Source organism: Paroedura picta, chromosome 3 (assembly GCF_049243985.1).
Source record: "Paroedura picta isolate Pp20150507F chromosome 3, Ppicta_v3.0, whole genome shotgun sequence".
In the NCBI taxonomy this organism is placed as follows: domain Eukaryota; kingdom Metazoa; phylum Chordata; class Lepidosauria; order Squamata; family Gekkonidae; genus Paroedura; species Paroedura picta.
The window spans coordinates 39065275-39085657 of NC_135371.1; the positions used below are offsets into that span (position 1 = coordinate 39065275).

Below are 20383 nucleotides of genomic sequence, written 5' to 3' on the forward strand. Positions count from 1 at the left end.
CGGGACAGATGGTCACTAAACATTAGGAGATCAGCCCCTTAATTCAAAGCCAAAGATGGAAACTGCACATGTTTAGACTTTCCACTGGAATTTCCCAGATAAACCCTGCATACAAACAGGATTTATCATAATCAGCTGTCTGAAAAGAACCATGTAAGCATTATTATACTTTATGGATCTATGTTGAAAAAAGGGTTGGACCCAAGAGAACATCATCTCTACCCAGAATTGCTAAGAGGCCTGGAACAACAAAAATAAATCCTGTCCCTTTAATAGGGGCCTAATGTGTGGAAATGGACAGGTTGCGCCAAATAAATAGCAGCCCTTTAAGCCTCTGTTAAAGGGACAGGAGGGTATTTCCCCTACAAGCAGCCCTAAGTGAATGTATTAGGTAACTGGTAGGAGGATGGGGAAACTTACAGCAGCTTCTCACACTCCTCACTTACACCAAATCTTCGTAAAGGCCATGAGTAAGATCGATAGCTAAAACCAAGGGAAGACTATTGTATCTTGAATGGCTGACCAGAGTGACACATTAAAGCAAGGGCAGCTTCTTCTGCTGTGGCACAACAGAGTTAGGAAAAGTGACAACTGCTGAAAGGTCCATTAAAGGTAAAGAAGACTCAGGAGGCTCAATTCGGCTGGAGAGGCCCTGAAGCCAGCACCACACTGCAGTCAGAAGGCATCTTCATTTATTTAGCTTTTGAGGCAGTTCTGCACTGCAACCACCAGGGGCGTGGGGAAGGCAGAGCGCCGTCGACTGCAGTAGCTCTGCCTGCCATGCCTGCCTACAAAATGGATTACAAGGAGACAAGCCCTCACACCGGCTGCTAAACCCATCAACCGGAGCAAGGCAAGACCAGCCAGCATGGCTCAGGGCTGTTAGAGACATTGCCAGGCTACAGCCTCCTAATGAGGCTGTTGTTTTCAGCAGCCTCTTTTACAGTTCCCTTCCTCCTCCCCTGTTCCATAGTTTCTTGTCTGCTTAGCCAGAGCTTCCCTGTTAGGGTTCTGTAGAAGAGAAAGCAACCTTTCCTCTTTTCTTAATTTCTGTTCCTTCTTCCCCACAGTTTTCTCTGCTTTCCTTTTGTTCTCTTCCTTTTAGGACATGCCTTCAAGCCTCTCTAGTCCCCTTCTATTCTCCCCCTTTATTTGTCAGTCCTGGTCTCAGCTTCTCCTCATCCTCGGTTGTAACTTAGAACACACTTACCTAATAGCAGTATGGTAGCAAACCCTTTTAAAATATTTTGAACAGAAGAGGGGTGTTAATATTTCCCCATGTTCTTGTTGTTGTTGTTATGTGCGAAGTCGTGTCCGACCCATCGCGACCCCATGGACAATGATCCTCCAGGCCTTCCTGTCCTCTACCATTCCCTGGAGTGCTTTTAAGTTTGCACCTACTGCTTCAGTGACTCCATCCATCCACCTCATTCTCTGTCATCCCTTCTTCTTTTGCCCTCGATCACTCCCAGCATTAGGCTCTTCTCCAGGGAGTCCTTCCTTCTCATGAGGTGGCCAAAGTATTTGAGTTTCATCTTCAGGATCTGGCCTTCTAAAGAGCAGTCAGGGCTGATCTTTCCCCAGCTGCTGGGCTAGAAGGCACCCCTTCATTTCTGACACCTTAGCCAATCACTCAGGTGGGCTAGTGGACTGGAAGGTTCTGTGTTTCCTGACATCCAAGGCCCATCTAGGAAGCACCTACTGAAGCTGGAATATAGGACAATTTCTTTGAACATGTGAGATAGACTGATCTAATGACAGAGCCTTTCCAGTTCTCAAGCTCATTACAAATGTGTCAGATTCTGAAGTTTATATGAGCAGAAAGGGCTCCCGAGAGTGGCTGTTTCCATCTTCTCCTTCCCTAAGCAGCTGCCCGAGATGCAGAAAGAATGGCACTGAGGATTGGGAGCCCTGTGTGGCCAGAAGACCATCCAGCACCAGTGGCTGCAGTGAGGAGGAGGAAGCGGGTGGAATGCGCTCTTCTTCCCACTCTTCTACCTGGAGCTTCACCCACTGAAACAACCTTGTACTGATGGAAGGGAAGCATGGGGAGATTGTGCCTATTAACCCCATGCATTTTTTAAAGTTTTTTTAGTACATAAAAACTTTTGTGGAGCTGAAAGTTAGTATTCACTCGTTTAAAATACCATATTTGCCGGCGTATAAGACGATTGGGCGTATAAGACGACCCCCCAACATTTCCACTCAAAATATAGAGTTTGTTTCATTACATTACAGTACTATGGGCCACTATTGACAGCTATGTCTATCCCAACTGAAGTGCACCCGGCGTATATGACGACCCCCCCACTTGAAGGCATGTTTTTCAGGGGGGAAAAGTAGTCTTATACGCCAGCAAATACTGTATTCTGCTTGTATGTGAACATATACATAACCAATACGCAAGGGAGAGGGGATAACGCCTATGGAAAATTGCCACAATTAAAACCAAACATTTCATGGACACAAAAGTGCCAGAAAGGAAATGCAAATCCTGCCTGGTATGCCTGCATTAATCTTGTAAAGATAGCGGAACAAACAGCAAAAGGCCTATAATTGCTTGTATTGTTATATAATAGCTCCTGTGTGCATCTGCAGTTCTGTAAGTAAATCTTCTCTGTCCCAACTCTTAGTACTGCTGGGCAAACCTGAGGCCCATCCCTTCTTTCAGTATCTTTACAGTTTCCCTGTAAAGGAGCAGCCCATATTTTCCACATACTTTATTTGAAGTTTGTGGGCAGCCCTTCCCCCTGTAATTGCCATCTCAGAGCCAACTTCCTAAGCACAAAGAGGGTTTGGCCTCTTATTAACTTGAAATGACATCAGAATTACCCCCTGATTTAAGCAGCAGGAGAAGAAATTCTTGCAGAGAACATGGCAATGAACAGACCAGTAATTACCATATAGAAAGCATGGGGTGTCAACGCCTAGAAAGAAATCGCGTTCCTTTTCAATGAGAGCAGTTCATCCAGTTGGCCTCTTGGTGTCCCCATAGCTCCACTCTGAGTCCATGCAGGCTCTGCAATCACTACGCTGCATGCACCTTTTTGAAGTCCATATTCTTGTTTGTGTCTTTTTGGTACCCCTTGCCCTTGCTTTTTCCTGTCAGTAAAAATTCCAGAGTGTTTGCTTGTTGTAGGAAGTGCTAAAATCCCCTTACCTCTAATCTCAGAAGTTGGAAGGAATTCTTGCAGCTGGGCCTCTTGCGGCTGTGCTACATCGTGGGCACATTGTCTTGAGAAGCCTGAGGAAAATCGTATTCCAGCTCTAAGTGTGGAGCAGGCCTCTTTTTGGAAACTCTTGTCTTGCTTGCTTGTCTAAAGCTCAATGAAAGAATTCTCTATCCCTCTTTGGGTAATCTCTGCCATTAAGCCAAGCTGATGCTGGAAATAGGTTGGGTATGGGAGTAGATCAAGTCCAATCCTGAATTCCCATCCATGCTCACCTCTGAAGGGACTCGTGGCCTGGTTGCTCTCTGATTCATGCGTCTGAAGGACTGCCACTGTCTGTTTCAACCTGTACTGGGAGGCTAAAATAAGACAATCCTGAAATCTTTAAAGGAAATTAGCCCTAAACAGAGTTACACCCTTCAAAATCCACTGACTTCCGTGGAGGTAGAAGGCTGCAACTTTGCTTAGGATAGTGTCGTAAATTAAGCATGTTTCGGTGCCATTGATTTTATGTACTTAACTCTCCCAGTGCAATCCCTAGAGGTCAAAGGTATTTCACTCACCTGAATCTGGGTCACTATTAGCCGAAGGCTCATTACGCAAGGGGAATAGTTATATATAGTCTTTTTATTGCAGTGTTTGCGTGTTTCCCCAAATCATTTCTGAGTTTGGGTGACCTCATGAATGAATGACCTCCAAAACATCCTATCATTAACCACCTTGCTGAGGCTCTTATTGTATTTGGGGAGATATTGCAATGTGTCTGCCTGCCCCAACACAATTTAGGCTGTGGTCTTAACTGCATTTACTTGGACGTCTCCTAGATTTCAGTGGGGCTCGCATCCAAGTAACCACAGGAACATTAGCTGACAATTTGTTAGCATAACGCTCTCTTCCCCTACGGCTTTACTTTCTGGAATGCCATGCTTGTATCTGTCCCATCTTTCTAATAAGGCAGATTCTTGGACATGAACCTCACTGAGTGCAACAAATTAATTGTGTCACAAGTAACATTTGGGGAGGATGGCAGTAGGTTCATGGGCAACCGAGCCCAAAAGCAGCATGCATTGTCTGCAAGAAAAGTATACAGGAAACACTATGACTAAGCCTGTATGTGTGGTGCTGTATAGTTAATAACTAGAGAATACACAAGAAATGATCCATCTACCCCATATCTGAAGGATGGCATCTCTCAATATGAACCCGTCTACCAGTCACATTTGTCTGGTCAGTGCCTTCTCTCCATCACTTCCTATTCCTAGATTGGTTCTCTCGGCTACTGCTGGAGCCTGAATATTTTCAAGCATCAGCCTGGCTCAAGGGAATAGACTACACAAAGGAAGATGGAGAATCCCTTTATTAAGCTTTTGAGAAGCAAACAGGACAAGAGTTTTCTCCTTGGAATTTTCTCCCTGTACTTTGAGATATACTTTTTGTTCAGTTTTGTGACTGGTGTTTTGACTTTTCCTTGCTCTATGTTTTTTCATGTCTATAATAGTGTCTCTTGTTTTGGCAAAATGACCTTTCACTTCTCATACAGACTGGTCAGTTTGTCAACAATCTATTGTCGAAAGCTTCTTTAGAAGGGTGTGTGTCAACAGTGTCCCAGTTGTGGCAGCTGCCAATGGCTACACCAGCCAAAAGCCAGAGTTCTTCACTCTGCTGAGCAGCTGCCCTTTGCAGCTGCCTCTTTCCTGGGACTGATAAGGTGCCCACTAGATATTAAGGTGAAGACATGATTGCCATGGGGATTTGCAGAGAGGGCAGGAGTAAGTTCCCTGGGAGAGCTCAATCCCCAAGGGCTTCAAGGGAACAATTTAGATGAGGACCGCAGCACAGAAGAGGAGGGGCTTCAGTCTTCCTTCCGTGCCTTTTTCCTAACCCAAAGCATTCAATGTACAGACAGGCAAATCAAGTGTAGTATTGTGGGTGGAGTGTCTCAGACTTCGATTGAGACCCAGCTTCAAATCCCTGCTCAGTCATCAAGGTGGTACTTTCACACCCACTAAACAACACACTTTCAATCCACCCCCAATGCACTTTGCAACTGGAGTTTACTGCTGTGAAATGGCTTGCAAGCCATCGCTGAAGTGGATTGAATGCCTTATTTTTCTTGTGTGAAAGTGCCCTATGTGACTTATGACCAGTCTTTCGCCCTAGCCTAGCTTGCAGGGTTACTGTAAAGAGAATTCCAAATTTTGCCTAAGATCCTTGAGGGAAGAGCAGACACATGGTACATAAAATTGCTTTCAGAAATCTCTCTCCAGAATAAACTGAAATCTGTTTGCACAAACCAGTCAACTAGGATGAACATCCAGCTCTGGGCAGTGTCAACTGCAGACTTCTGCAGATGTGGGTTTCATTTGGGGCTAATACACCAGAGAGGAGCATCGGGTTCAAAGAACATGAGGGTGGAAGAACCAGGCTGCTGTGGGTTTGCGTAAACCTTTTCATTTTTTAATCCTCCCCAAACACATGGGAAAATTAGCAAACATGACTGCTGCAGAGCACATGCCTTTACAGCAGCGCCAGACACATTACTACTGTCATCCAGGGAGCAGCACATTGATAGAACAGAGGCCACACCCTGTGCACACAGGCAAGAAAACGCACGCAGGATTGGAAAGACAGGCTTTATTTAAGCAAAACTGGCCCTCTGGGCCCATTCAGGTTTACAGTTTCAAGACTGGAGCTTCAAGTACGATTGCTACAAAGCTTACCAACCAGGCCCACACAGGCACCGTGTCCCCTCCAAACCCCACATGACCACTGCTTAGAGCAGGGGTAGTCAAACTGTGGCCCTCCAGATGTCCATGGACTACATTTCCCACGAACCCCTGCCAGCGTTTGCTGGCAGCGGCTCATGGGAATTGTAGTCCATGGACATCTGGAGGGCCGCAGTTTGATTACCCCTGGCTTAGAGTATCCCATTTCCCCCATGTCTAGAGTGCATTCTCTCCCCAGGACTCCAAAGTGCTTCCCCCTAAATAAATGGAAGTGTCTGGAGATTGATTTGGCCCCTACATCAGAAGGCAGCTTCTTTGGGTGAGAAGCAACAACTGTTTTTGGAAGAGAGTAAAGACAGATGCATAGAGGATGGGCCAATCAATGCCTATCAGCTAGGGTTAGTAAAGGGAACCTCCATACTGAGAGGCTATAAACCTCAGAAGCCCAGGGCTGAGAGGCATCAGGGAAAGGCTTTGGTCTCTGAGCCGTTTGCTGGCTCTCCAGGGCAATTGGTTGGCTGCAGTGTGAAACGGGGTGCTGGACTAGTTGGATCCCTGTTCTGATTCAGCTCGCCTCTTATTATGTGGCCATAGTCCACCACCAAGGCAAAACCCAAGTTAATGGCAGGGAAGGCCACCCAGGTGTAGGGCACAAGCAAAGGAGGGCAGCCCTGTTCACAGTGCTGTCCTCTTCCTCTCCCAGCTGCTGCTAGAATGCCAAGAGGACCTACTTCTTCCCTGGGTCTGCTAGTCACCAGGCTCCTTCTGAATGCAGTTGACATGAGTATAAATCTGGAGGAAGACTATCCTCCACCCAAGGAAATGGTAACAAATGGTAACAAATACAGAGATTGCAAGAAAAACAAGCAAGGGTGCCCTGAAAGTGTTTGTTTCTTCCACCCTCCCAGGGTGACAGGAGAGAAAGGCCACAAAAGCCCATTTTCAGCAACAAACAACATGCTGGATCTGTGGGACATGCCCTGTGCCGCCTTCTGCGGCTGAAGCCCACGTTGTGCCAGGCTAAGAAGAAACAGGCGGCCACAGCAAAAACAGGAGGCTACAACAATCCAATGTATGTTCTTTAAATAATTTAAAAAATGGTTGCAGAAAATCACTGGTTGTCACTCTTGGACCGTTTACGCACTGGAGGTTTCATGCCAGGCTGCAGGCTTGAGTTTTAGTTGTGGCAGATTACTCTTCCTGCACCCACACAGTGGAGCATTTCGTCCGGTGAGCCTCATCTGCCCCCGATTTGTGCTCCTGCATGGGAGCTGGGGCAGTGAAGTTCCCAGTGTGTAAACGGTCTTGGTTGTGCTACTGAGGCACACAAGTGCACGTATACACAGATGCCAAGAGGGCAACCTATTAAGCCCTGCTCCAGTGGAATTTCTAGTCGTGTTCATGGAATTTGCAGGGGAATAAGCCCCAAGAGGTGTCCAGCTCTATCTAAAGTCAGGTGAGAGAGAATGGAAGGGAGATGAAATTGGCTTGGTTTCACAGAAAAATCTTGCTCATACTATGCTACTGTTCACAGGAAGACACTTTTTGGTGGTTTGCAGTACAAGAGAGAGGTGTGAGGGGATTTCGAACAGACTAAAAACACGTCCTTTTATTGCTTTTCAGTTTGTTCCTGGCTGACTGCATCCACTCCCCCCTTCCTCACAAAAGGCCACAATTCCAGCATGTTCAGGAAATGACTTTCGTTGGTTGAGAAACAGGAGCAAGAGCGATTCAACAGTAGTAGTTTCCTTTACTTGGAAAACAGAGAGGAAGACACAGGGCTGTGGCTGCAGTGTTAATGGTCTGGAGAGTGGGAGTGGATAAGCAACTCCTACTTTTGCTCATTGGTTGATAGCAGAAGTCCAAATGGGGAGGGAGGGGCAGGCTCTCCCATAACCCGCCTCACCGGATGCGTAAATAAGAAGGAATGGAGTAGTTGAAAAGCAAGTAATCCATTTTGTATAAATTAAACAGTCTCCTTTGGTAAAAGGAGCTAATGTTCTGGAAGAACTTAGCCGTCATGTCATCGTTGGTCCTGGTGGTCTTGGAGGAAGAGGGGAATTTGACGCCTGCGTCAGCCCCAATCAGTCGCAGGATGTAGTTGGCATCCTCTGTCAATGTCTCGTACTTGCCGATGACATCATAGTGGATGATGCAGGGGTGGCAGAGGGAATGCATCCTTTCCCAGTGCTCGTTGAACGGCTCCTCGTCCTGGGTCTGCGGATCCAGCAGGTAGTACACAAACTCCTCAAAACGGACATCGTGGCCCCGCTCCATGGCCTCCTCGCTAGGGTCTTGCCGATGCCGCTGAATGATCTTGGTCCCGTATCGCTTGTGGAAGGCCGTGTTGTAGCTACGAGTGAACTTGTTGCGATAGGCCGAGACCAGCCGTTCAAGAGGTTCCCGCACAAAGATGAACTTGAGGTAGTTACGCAAGCGGTGGTTGATCTCAGGGGTGCTGTACTCTGAGAGGGTGCGCAGGTTGGACGAGACATGGGCCTCATTGGCTGGGATGTCCAGAGGGTCCTGGTACTTGCCTTGCCCCGTCAACACCATCATGACTCGCTTCCAGTTGGTGCAGGCCACCTTGGGGACGTAGCAGTAAAGCAGACCATGAACGTCGTCAACCACCAAGTGCCGCAAGTCATCCGTGGTGAGGAGGCGTCTCTTGCGGGTGTAGCGATTACACACTCTGCCCAGGAGGTCTCGCCTCTGTTGGTGAATCGCTTGCAGGGAAGGCAGCTCAAACTGAGGATACAAAAGAGGGAAAGGGTTACTGTGAGACAGCCATTAAACTCATAGAGCTACTTTCCAATTGTTTCCTTGATCAGCTCCACAAACTCCTATGTATTAGGGCAGCCTTTTTCAACCTTTTGGCTGTGGAGGAGCCCCTGAAATAATTTTTCAGACTTCAAGGAGCCCAGGAAGTGATGTCAGATGGCCACGCCCCCACAAGTGACGTCACTACCCGCACTGTTAGCCCTCTTTTTGCTCCCTGCCTCTGCCTTTACTACTACTATGGTGGCTCTGCCGCATGTAAGCCGGAAAGAATAGGAGCTGAGAAGACAGTCCAGACCCCCTCATACCACATCACGCCAGTGCTCTCACGGACTCCCTTCAACGATCCTGTGGCCCCCCAGGGTCCGTGGGCCCCTGGTTGGGAATCCCTGTATTAGGGAGACAAAGTCATTCCTGCTGCTCAAAAGCAGTGTTTACCTGATTGTCTGCCCAAGCTAATCGCCCCTCAGCACATTTTAATTTAATTCATTTATATCTGGCTTTCTTGATCAATTGAGACTTGAAGTGGGTTTTGCACAGGAAAATCCAGCTGCAAAAGGACAATGAAAGTGCGAGTGGGCAGCCGTGTTGGTCTGAAGCAGCAGGACAAGTTTAAAGTCTAGGGGCACCTTTAAGACCGACAAAGTTTTATTCAAGGTATGAGCTTTCATGTACACACACACTTCCTCAGGTACAATATCTGATATATTCTTCCTTAGATCTTAAGCGCAGGGGGAGGACTGATTTTAGCCTATTCTAGAAGGCACAGGGAAGACTATATTTCTCCCGGAGATCAAGGGCACATGCTGTTGTGATGCCTTTAACGTGGCCAAGGGGGAAAGAAGAGGAAGCAGTGATATTTCTCTCCCCTGACCGTAGATCGCCACTGATGGTTTATTTTAACCTTGCAAACTGGGATTCAGTGGAATGGTAGCTATCAGAAGCATGTTTGTGAGACAGGTGAAAAGCCAGTAGAAGAGGAAAACTCTTATTCAGCTCCTCATCCTGATGTCCACTTCAGTCCTGGAACTGGCTTTAGCATGCAACAGACGCCAGTAGAGAATGGAAGCAGTTAGGCCTGCCAGACTGTGGCGGTTTGTTTCCTTCATGTCATAGAACGAGCCCAAAAGGAAGATCCAAAACGTGCACAGCAGGAAAAAATTAAGCAGGAGTCCGCAGGCAATGTGGAGGCCTGCAGAATTCATTCCAGTGCAAGATCTTGTGAGTCAGAGCTCACTTGGTCAGATGCGTGAAGGTGTCTTGCATGCATTGGATGGAAGTGAGCTCCAACTCACAAAAGGTTATGTGGGGGAAAAAAAATTCTGCTGCTGGACTCCTGTTTTATTTTGCCACTACAGGCTACCTGTCTGGAATAGTGATCTCTTGCCTAGCCTCTTCACCAGGCAAGAATAGGACTCATTCTGTGACGACAAAAAGTAGAGAGAGTGTATCTACGCCCAGATTTAACTGTCTTAATAGCTATTCCATCCCCTGCGGATGGAAGAGCAAGGGGCTATGATCTTTGAAGTTCTGCAGCTCACCAAACTGCAATTCCCAAAATTGTTTGAGGGAACCTGACTTTTAAGCTGCTTATTATTACTTATTTATCGTATGGAGTTAGAATACTAGAATCATAGAGTTGGAAGGGAACTCCTGGGTCATCTAGTCCAACCCCCTGCTCTATGCAGGACACTCACAACCATATCGCTCATCCACTGTAACCTGCCATCCCCTTGAGGCTTCACAGAATCAGCCTCTCCATCAGATGGCTCCCCAGCCTCTGTTTAAACATTTCCAAAGATGGAGAACCCACCACCTCCCAAGGAAGCCTGTTCCACTGGGAAACAGCTTTAACTGTCAGGAACTCTGACAGTTAAACACAGGAAGCATATAATAACATGAAGTATGTAGCAGAGTCAGTCCAGTTGTTATATGGTCAAATCGGGCAATCCCCCTAAATGTTAACATCTAAGTTTTCAATCCATTCAGTTGCAGCTTGAGAGAGTATAAAGAGCTCCCTCACATCTTCCTGGAAATCATGATGTTCACATTCCTGTGACAGATGGAAAATAGTTTGGTGGGCTGTGCAACAACCACACTTGGGACCTGGTATTTTGCCCCATTTAAACAACACATCTGCACAACTCCCAAAGCATGTTTGTATCCTACTAGCCATCCTCCATACTTTGTGCGGCAACTCATATCCTGCAGGCCTCTCATTGGTTTATGAGATTTGTTACCACTCCTTCAGAATTCATTAGCAGTACCAACCTCTCCCCCAAATGGTGGCTCACTGGTATCCTCTCCCCCTACATTTCTGTGGGGCTATGGGGTTTGAGAGAGAATGGGGGGAGGCTTTGAAGCAACTGCCTTTTGGACTGAAAAATATCCAGTCCCCCCAAATCGGCCTCCCCTAGAGGTTCTTTAAACCCCAACCTCCTGCAATCAGTTAAATAGGGGATGCCTAGCACTGAATAAAAGACTGGGAGCATCGAAGCTATGGGCTCCCTAAAGGTCTCCTATTTAGAAATCTGTTACAGTAAGGTTGGACTTATTTGTGAGGTAAATAGAGAACGCTTTTAGGAAGATTTTTGACATGATGCACGAGACACAGACGGAGATAAACAACAAAAATTTGCTGAACTGAAGACAAAGTATTTAATAAGGAAATGCTATGTGCGAGTGGCTTCAGTATACAAAGCCAAAAGGGCTCTCCAGTAACATTTATAACCCTGAAGCAAGATTTGATTTCCCCTGCTCTGGATGACAGGCTCAAAGATGCTCTTCTCCCACCTTTTCAAAAACCTGTACCCCACCTGTTAGGGACAAATGGGCCCTTAACAGGATATTTATTTGTCACACTAAAATATGCTTTCTTCCTTAAGCTGATCCCCAGCTAAAAACCAAATGAAACCCTGGCTAGGCTAACATTCCTTTCCAAAGCCACACAATCTCTATCCTGTTCTTCCTCCAGGCTACCTGGATCTCCTCAGATCAGAAGCTTAGCAGGGTTGGACTGTGTGACCTCCATTTTAAGATAGGAGACCTCCAACAAATCCCAGGGTTGCGCAGTGGAGGCAGGCAATGCTAAGCACCTCTGGACATCTCTTGCCTTGAAAAACCTGGAGTCAGCTGTGACTTGACAGCCCTTTCTGCCACCAATTGAGCTGAGGTTGGCTCACCCTCTCCCATCCAGTGGAGCTCCAGCGGCTCAGACTGGCTGACCGTCAAGGGGAGTTACATGGTAATGGTAAAGGTATCCCCTGTGCAAGCACCGAGTCATGTCTGACCCTTGGGGTGACGCCCTCTAGCGTTTTCATGGCAGACTCAATACGGGGTGGTTTGCCAGTGCCTTCCCCACTCATTACCGTTTACCCCCCAGCAAGCTGGGTACTCATTTTACCGACCTCGGAAGGATGGGAGGCTGAGTCAACCTTGAGCCAGCTGCTGGGATTGAACTCCCAGCCTCATGGGCAAAGCTTTCAGACAGCTGCCTTACCACTCTGCGCCACAAGAGGCTCTTATGAGTTGCATGAGGGAGGCCTAATTCACGAGGATTGGTCCACAGCCCCGGAGGAGAGGTGGGACTGTTAAGAGTGATTGCCGCATCCTGGTGTTTTGGACTTCCACATAATAGCTCATTAGTCGTAAGGAATTCATCCAGAGTAACTCCTGTCACTTCATCTGAGGTACCTCTCCATACACAATGAAAGAGGGTGACTCCCCTTGCTTGCCTGTACAGGCATGTGCCACTGAGAGGTCTCTGAACGTTGGCACACTGGCTGAAGAGAAAAGAAAAGCCTCAATGGCTGGCACCAAATGCTGGGATGTGTTCTGGGCTGGGCAGAGTCAATGTTGGATGGCATGACATGCTCAGAAATGTGCCTGTGGGCTATGCAGATATTTCTCTTCCTCTTCCTTATTGCATTCCTTTCCTCTGTCAGCCCCATCCGTTTGGAGAGTCAGGCCAGGCTGCTCAGCAGAACACAACATTACAAGTTCAAAAGTGTCTCTTTGGGGTTTGCTCTCCCTTTCTTGCATTTCCCCATTCATCAGTGCCTTTCTCTAGGGGACCCCAAAACAACATTAATTTATGGAAGAACCTCCCCCCCAATTTTCTCCCAATACCAGTTAGAAACAGGCTGTTCTGTGCAGCCCCCCAAAGCTCCCACTTCAGCATGTGGGCTTGGGCTTTTGTGTTCATTTCCTCTGAATAATCCCAAGGACCTTGTCCTGGAAGGGCCCTCCCACTTGAGGCTCCCCTGGCATTTCTGCATTGTCTTGTAGGCACCAGGGCAAGACACTTCTCTTTACTGGGCTTTTCGTTGGGATTCTATATCTTTTAAAGCTGCTTTTATGGTCTGTCTCTAACCCTGGGAGCTGTTTTATGGGTATCATTTTAAGACACTTCGTTTTTGTTATGGTTTGTTTAAATATTGAATATGGTTTGTTTAAAAATTTCAGTATGGTTTTATGGCTTTATTGAATTTGTGTATGTGGGGGGGGGTTGTATATGTGAGCAATTCCTTGAAGAGGCTAAATCCCCTAAATAAGTAAGTTTTGAGTGGCATACCCTTTATCTTGATATGCAATGGCTGATCTGTGCTTGACACTCAGAATGGTGGCTTGCCCTTTTGCTTGGGGAAGTCTGACACTCCCCACTGGTGCAGCTTAAAGAGCTTTCCACCAATGGAAGAAGGGTGGAAGAGCCACTCACCCCAGAAGGCTTCAAACCTTGCTGGGTGGCGTGGTAGGAGACATGCTAGCATTGCAGGCTTTTATGGCTCAGCTGCTGTGATGCAGGACTTATATCAAAACAGCTATAGCTCTACAACCAAACTCCAGTCTGCACAGCAGGAGGTTCTGGAGGATCTCAGCAATCCGCCCAACTGCATGACAGTTTCCTTCCTGTGACAATGCCCCTTGGGTTTCTTCACTCTGCAGCTTCTGAGGATTCCTGACAACTGCCAGTCATTGTTTTATTGCAGCCAAGGAACATGCTGACTCTGCCCCCCCCCCCCCCCCGGTGCAGTTTCTCACCCACTGGCTTCTCCCATTCCATAGAAGGTGGGGAATGAGGCCAAGGCTAACAGGCAGCCTACCTGACAAGAGAAAACCAGTGGCAGGGCCCTCACTGCTGGCCTGCGTTTATGGAACCCAGATTATGCCAATGATTGTTTATTTACCCAGTTTCCCATTATTTAAATGCCACAAGAATTTTAATGTATATATTAAATCTAAAATGTGTTTACATAATACCATGAAAAAGACAGTCGAGAAACAGCATGTTTACCACAGCCCCCAAGTAAGCACAATGGAGACATTAAGGCATAAATGTTATAATGCTAAACAGTCATTCTGCCTGCTATATGGGCTCACCAGGGAGTCTTTACGGCTGCTGCGAAAGCAGTTATCTAGCTTGCATTTCCTTATTTCCATTTCCTTAATTGTCAAAAGTTAACATCTCAGAGTATTTTAAGAGGAGAAATTTTATTCTGGCACAAGCAATTCATGCTTACCACACCCAGACAGCATCCTGGCATATGGGAACTGCAGAGGGCACTTTACCTTTCTTGGCCAAGCATCTGTCTTGGCATAAATTAGATCACTTCATGGAGTCTGTGGCCTAGTTCTCTCTGGCAGCACATGAGGGGATAAACCTGGGCCTAGACTATACAACTTGGACCTGAATGCTCCTTCACTGAAAGTAATGCCTACAAACAGAAAACTATCATGTCCATTTAGTGTTAAATCCTTCCGGCTTTTTATTTGTAGGGGATTGTTTTGAATGGACAACCATTCACCTCATCTGTAGGTTGAAGGTACACTCTCCAGAAAAGATATTCCTGCCTCATCTGCTGTTCAAGCGAACAAGACCTAGAAGAACCAATCTCTGACTAGGCCAATCTCTAGATAGTAGAAGGTTGACAGACGTCTGGCAGTTTTGGTATAGTGCTTCAGAGTGTGTTGCATTATTACCACGCTGTATACCATTGACGGTGTACACTATATCGTAAAAGGTGTGATTTGTCAGCTACCTGTCCATCATGACATCCACTTTCAGGTGTCAGATTGGTAAGATAAGTGAAAAGTAATTGCCTCAGGTCTGGATGATACAACCCAAGATAACGTTAGAATTACTTCAGCTTCAGACTACTTTACACATACCAAGGGTGAATGGGAACCTGAAGTGACTTTAACCTCCACTGGCACAATTATTGGTTCTCGATTCTGCTTCCCTTCTATCCAGCATAAGTAAACACACCAATAGGAACAGGGGTGTTATGTTCTTGTGGAAGGAATTTAGATTTCCGCGTGGAAATCTGGATGGTCCAAACTGGCCAGCAAGGGGGTAAAACAATAAGGAGTTTCTTGCTTCTGTAGGCAGGGCTTGTTATTTCTGGGTTTATTTTTAATGTATACTTTTATTCATTTTTTTTTGGTTTATACTCATTCTCTTTCCTAAAAAGGTACTGTTACCAATCTCTTTGTCTAAAGCTTTGAAACAAACCCTCCAGCTGCCTATGCAAGTGGAAACAGAACAGAAAGTGGGAAATATGAGGAACATGATGATGCCACACTGTGTAGCCTGACCTTTTTTATTAAAAAGAGGGGAAAAAATGTTCAGGTGCACAGGGACCTGATTCAGATAAGGACCACAACACCAGAGGAAGGGGGCTTAAACCTTTTTTCTGCTTGCAACTTAGCCAACCTCAAATGGCCCCAGGCCCCACTGGGAGAGATAGGTTCAGAAACAGGTTCCTGTTATGTTGACAAGAAAACTGAAGTCCAATAGAACCTTCAACACTCAGGAATTGGGGCAGAAAGGGGTCAGCTCTAGCAATTTTTACTGCAGAAGGCTGAGGGGGCATTATATCCAGGCAGTCTTAAGTTGCCCTGGTGTTCACTACTGAGAAATGCTGAGAATAATCCATTTTTGGATGTCAAACCTACAAATAATCTGCCTTCTGCTTGTTAGAGAGTACCCACCTACCTCTAGCTACCTGGTATCAGGGCTTAATTTCTAGATGGGAGAAAACAGTTGCCAGGCAGGTGGCAATGCAGGATTCTTCCATTTCAATAATTAAGGCACTGGTTCATCATTGTCTTCCCACCCCATCTTTCCTAACAGCCTGGAATCCTGCCCTACAATCTTGTGTTCTGCAATATCTCCTGGGAGAAGTATGCCAGTACCTTAATTTAATCAACAAAGGGCTCATCGTGTAATCGTGAGCACATCTCGTTTCCCTGGATAGTTGATGGTGTGCCCCACTGCAATTACAGTGTTGCTTCTGAGATTTCTATGCTTGCCTCCTTGTAGTAATGGTAACTACTCCTGATGTAAACTTGTGGTGGGAGGCAATACAAGACACGACAGGTTCAACTACAATTTAGATTTAGCATGTAGTTAATTTCCATGTTGCTTATTTTTGTTTTGTAAACGGCCCTTCCCTTCAGACTATGTGTTACCCTACTAGTGGTGTGGGGAAGCACTGCTATTATTATTGCCTTTTAGCCTGACACCACAGGCCCTACCCACCCCTATGACATCTCTGGACATTTCTCTATCCTCATCAGGCCCTGCTCAACAAGTCTCAGGGTTCCTTCTAGGTGATGGGGACTCAGAACTCTTAGCCTCTCTTCTTAGTGGACCCATGACCCTTCACCATAATCTTTCCTATGATGGACCTGGTCCACGGTGACCTGCTGAGCTTCATGGATGAACTGGGGATATCCCTAGTCTTGGTTCTTCCATCTAATCACAAGGCTGTGCTCAATCTCACTTCCTAAGGCACAGATTTCCCTCTGCCATTTGTCATGTCAGGATAGCACTGTGGTATCCAATATATTCACCACTGGTCTGCCAGGATCCTCACTCTGCCTGCAGCCAATAAGTTGTCTCTGTGCTGCTGAAGGATCTGAGGCCATTCTAATTTCCACAAACAATTTGGGGGGGGGGAAGTCCATGGTGGCTCAGAAAGGTACCTGGAGGGGAGTTGTCACTGGCTGATGTGGCTCATCTTGGACAACACCCCGATACAGACTTTCTTGGACTTTCTTGAAAGCTGTAGTGGTGGTGGGGTCCTCGCTGAATGGGAATGAGTAGACATGCTTAAACTTTCCCCAAGTGTACACACAATGCTACAGTGAGAAATGGCCCCTTCTGCCATCAACTCTTCGGCAACTATAGTAAGAAAAGGGATCAACTCAGGGGTTGGTGATCTGTGCAAAATCACCCTGCCCATATGCTGGTGCCTTGCCACAGGCCTTGTTGTGATCTGGTTTCCAACAGAAGTAAAGACTGGAGCACAAACCATCTACAGAGATGGTTTGAAGTGATCATTTTGGCAGCTCTTGATGAAGGGTTCACACCTTGTTCACTAAAACCCCCATCTCTTGAGGAGACCAGACATGTCAATAGCTCAACCCAACCTGAGTCTAGCCCAGTCCTTATAAAGCAGGGTAGGAGATAAACCACAGTACTGACAAACATGCCAACAGGCCTGGAGAAAAAAATGGTCTGGCCCTTTGGGAGAGACTTAATGTGTAGAAACTTGCAGCTGAAGCTTTTTGGGGCACTGAGGTAAATAACATCACCTGATAAATAACAGCCCATGAAGCCTTTCTGAAAAGGACAGGATTTTCTCTCTCCCCAGGCAGCTGCCAACCCTAAATGCTGATGGCTGAAAGGAGAGCCAGCTGAACTCTCCCCCTATTTCCCCTTCTTCCCAACAATTAGTTTCTAGCCAAGGGTAACTTCTGGCAGCAAGCTCCAATATCTGGAGAAAAGCAACCAGTGAGAAACAAGTTTGTGGAGCAGAGCCGAGCTTCCCTCTCAAAGCTATGCTGCTCTGGGAATCCCCTTCTCCTGCCCCACCACAACATGGGAAATTGGCACTTAGTTGATACAAATGCACAGAGGCTGCTGCCTGCATTTCTAATGTGGCTGTGATGCCATCACAGTATTTTTCCATTTCAAGTACTTTGGGCAGGATGCACACACCCCTCCCTCCACACACATACCCCAAGAGACTCTGACTCGGCAAGCAGGGGATCTGGCTGGGTTCTGCTGCTGTGTGCACAAAATATTCCCCCAGCAGGTTTGCCCACTGCCTTCCTGTGCTACATCCTCTCTTTCCGCATACACTCACCTTGTCGATATCATAAAGAGTCTGAAGAGGACTTCGACCGGACTTGTCATGCCAGCTGATCTTCAAAATCCTATCTTCTGCAGCTGGAAAGGAAGGGGAGAGGTGCTATTTTATTTGCATTTATTTATTATTCCATTTATAAACCTGCCTTACTCCGAAGTTGAAGGTGGCTTACAAAAAAGTCGTACCCTCAACATAAAACCCTCTCCCCTAAAATCAACACCCCAATAAAACATCAAGATAATGACAATTCCCTTCTCCCCTGTACAAACAACCACCTGGGGGTGGAGCCTGAGGGGGACCCAGTGTTCTTAAGAAACCAGCCTCAACCAAAAACCTGGCAGAAGAGCTTCTTCTTACAGGCCCTGCAGAATGCTAATAGCTCTGTCAGGGCCCTTAGCTCTCCCGGAAGCTCATTCCACCATGTTGGGGCCCGGGCCAGAAAAAGCCCTGGCTAAGGTTGAGACCCAGTGTATTTCTCTAGGGCCAGGGACCTGTAAGAGATTGGCACCTGCAGAGAGAAGAGCCCAAGCTGCAGATGGCCATAAAGGTTAAAACCGAAACCTTGAACTTGATCCGGCCCAGAATTTTGCAACCAATGCAGCTGCCTCTTTACCGGATGGATTAAAAAAAAAAAAAACTTATGTAATTGAGGTAGGGGAGAGTGGCAGATACCAAGACAGGATCTCTTCTGGAAAAGATTTTACCTAGGCTCCGCTTAGCCTGGGCCAAGAAACTGAAAAGGCAACAATGCTAGGAAGAGTTCAAGGCAGCAGGAAAAGAGGAAGGCCCAACTCTTGATTAAGGAAGCCAAGGCCCTTAAGTATAGGATGTTTCAGAGAATGTGAATGTACAGGTTTGCCGTAATTTGGAAGAAACCTGAGAGCAATTAACACAAACAAGGTGAGCAAATATCATGAAATCCAGGCATTCATTTTGTATTATGAGCTATTTGTCAAATAAATTCTCAGTTCTCTACATTCATATCATTTGACAATTTCCCCCCTGTTTGCGAGAGCCATGTATCACCTCACACAAACAATATTTTTTATTTATTGTTTACTGGATAATACAGACACACACAGAGGAAAACAATGGCAAGATTTGAGGCACCAGCTGGTAGCCTCTGCTGTGGGCTGCAATATAGTCCAGATTGCTAGGCCCCATCATAGAGGAGTTACGCACTTATTCCAGCCGGTAGTTATTCTCATGCAGGCAGAATGAAAGCCATCAGAGGTCAGAGCTGGCACTCTGAAATGTACCTGGAAGCAAAGTGGTAACAGTGCAGTTGCCAGCAGACAGGCTGCTCATGGCCACGGCTTCCTAGTCTTGAAAAACTAAGCACTGTTTGCTCAGGCAGCCTATGGCTGCAGTCTTTTGCAGGCTCACTGGAACACAGCAAGACAAATACACACAGGACTGGGCTGCAAGCATCTGTTTATTCCAGAGTCTGTTTCCAACAGCAGTTAGTCCAGATGCCTCAGACTGGGCATAAAGGCCCTGCTGGTTGCCCATATGTTCAGGGGTATGTGGCATCCATCCGTTCGCAAGATCTGAGCAAGGCTGTTAACGAGAGGACAGTTTTCAAGGTCATTAATTTATAGGGTCTCTGTAAATCAGGAGTAGCCTGACAGCCCTTCTACACACATGTTCTGGCATTTGAAGTGGGCAGTTCTATTTAATTGTCACGGCTAATACCTGTTGACAAATTTATCCTCCATTATTTCCTAAGCCATTTTTTTAGCTAAGCACCACAGCTTGTGGTAATTAAATCCTTGAGTCAGTAAATACATTTTGAGAAGAACAGCCTGTGCTTCAACAGTATGCCTGCTGGTGCTGGGCTTTGTATATTCTCACTAGTATCTTTCATACAGTAGTCCCCATTTATTTCAAAGGATCTTACCCCAGACTCACTGTGAAGCCGCTGGGATGGATCCACACTAACTTCCTCACAGATGAAAAAACAGAACCTTCCTGACCCCCCCCCCACCCCAATGCAGCTCTGGGGGGGGGCACTGGACCCTTGGGAGTGGCATGAGGAGGAAATCAGGACTGTGAAGCAGGAAGGAGAAATCGCCAGGAATCACGCCTCCATTTTCATTGGTATAAATGAACCTGTACTGTGAAAGCCTGCAGTCCTTATCAATTGCTATTTAAATATAGGCAAGTCAACTTGACTGTGGCACAATAGCCAACACTGTGTTCTTTACAACCCTTGCTAAGTAAAACCACTTCTTACTGACCCAGAGACTTCCCAGGCAAATACTCAGCAAGGGGCAGGAGCTGTGGTTGGTGAAGCCATCTTGTGAGGCGGAGAGAAGGTGCTGATCAAGCACAGGGTCTGCCACTGGGCTGCAGTGATCTACTCATGTGTAAGCCACTAGGCCTGGACTGCAACTGGCTTCCTGATTAAAACAGAGACCTCTCTACAAATTTTAAACATTCACTCACTGTAAATGCTAAAGACTCGTTTGGAAGTCTGGAAAAAGTGAAAGGGCACACTCATTAGTTTTGCTTTCCTACTGTTATGGAAGGAATTCAGAAATTGGTGTCTGTG

At 46.5% G+C, this 20383-nt stretch overlaps 1 protein-coding gene across 4 annotated transcripts in view; it reads right to left on the reverse strand.

The window, feature by feature from the left end:
* Positions 1 to 5712: 5712 nt before the first annotated feature.
* The window catches only part of CHST13 (carbohydrate sulfotransferase 13), a 58911-nt gene continuing 44240 nt past the window's right edge, over positions 5713 to 20383 (reverse strand). For 2 of the 4 annotated variants that reach the window (XM_077325369.1, XM_077325368.1), the window contains exons 2-4: positions 19242 to 19389; positions 17827 to 17909; positions 5714 to 8644 (exon numbers count right to left, since the gene is read on the reverse strand). In XM_077325369.1, coding sequence (XP_077181484.1) covers positions 7799 to 8644; positions 17827 to 17909; positions 19242 to 19362 — 1050 coding nt within the window. In that variant the 5' untranslated portion in view covers positions 19363 to 19389 and the 3' untranslated portion in view covers positions 5714 to 7798. Of the gene's footprint in view, positions 8645 to 17826; positions 17910 to 19241; positions 19390 to 20069; positions 20134 to 20383 lie in introns of those variants that run through there. The other 2 variants (XM_077325370.1, XM_077325371.1) reach the window with 2 other exon arrangements.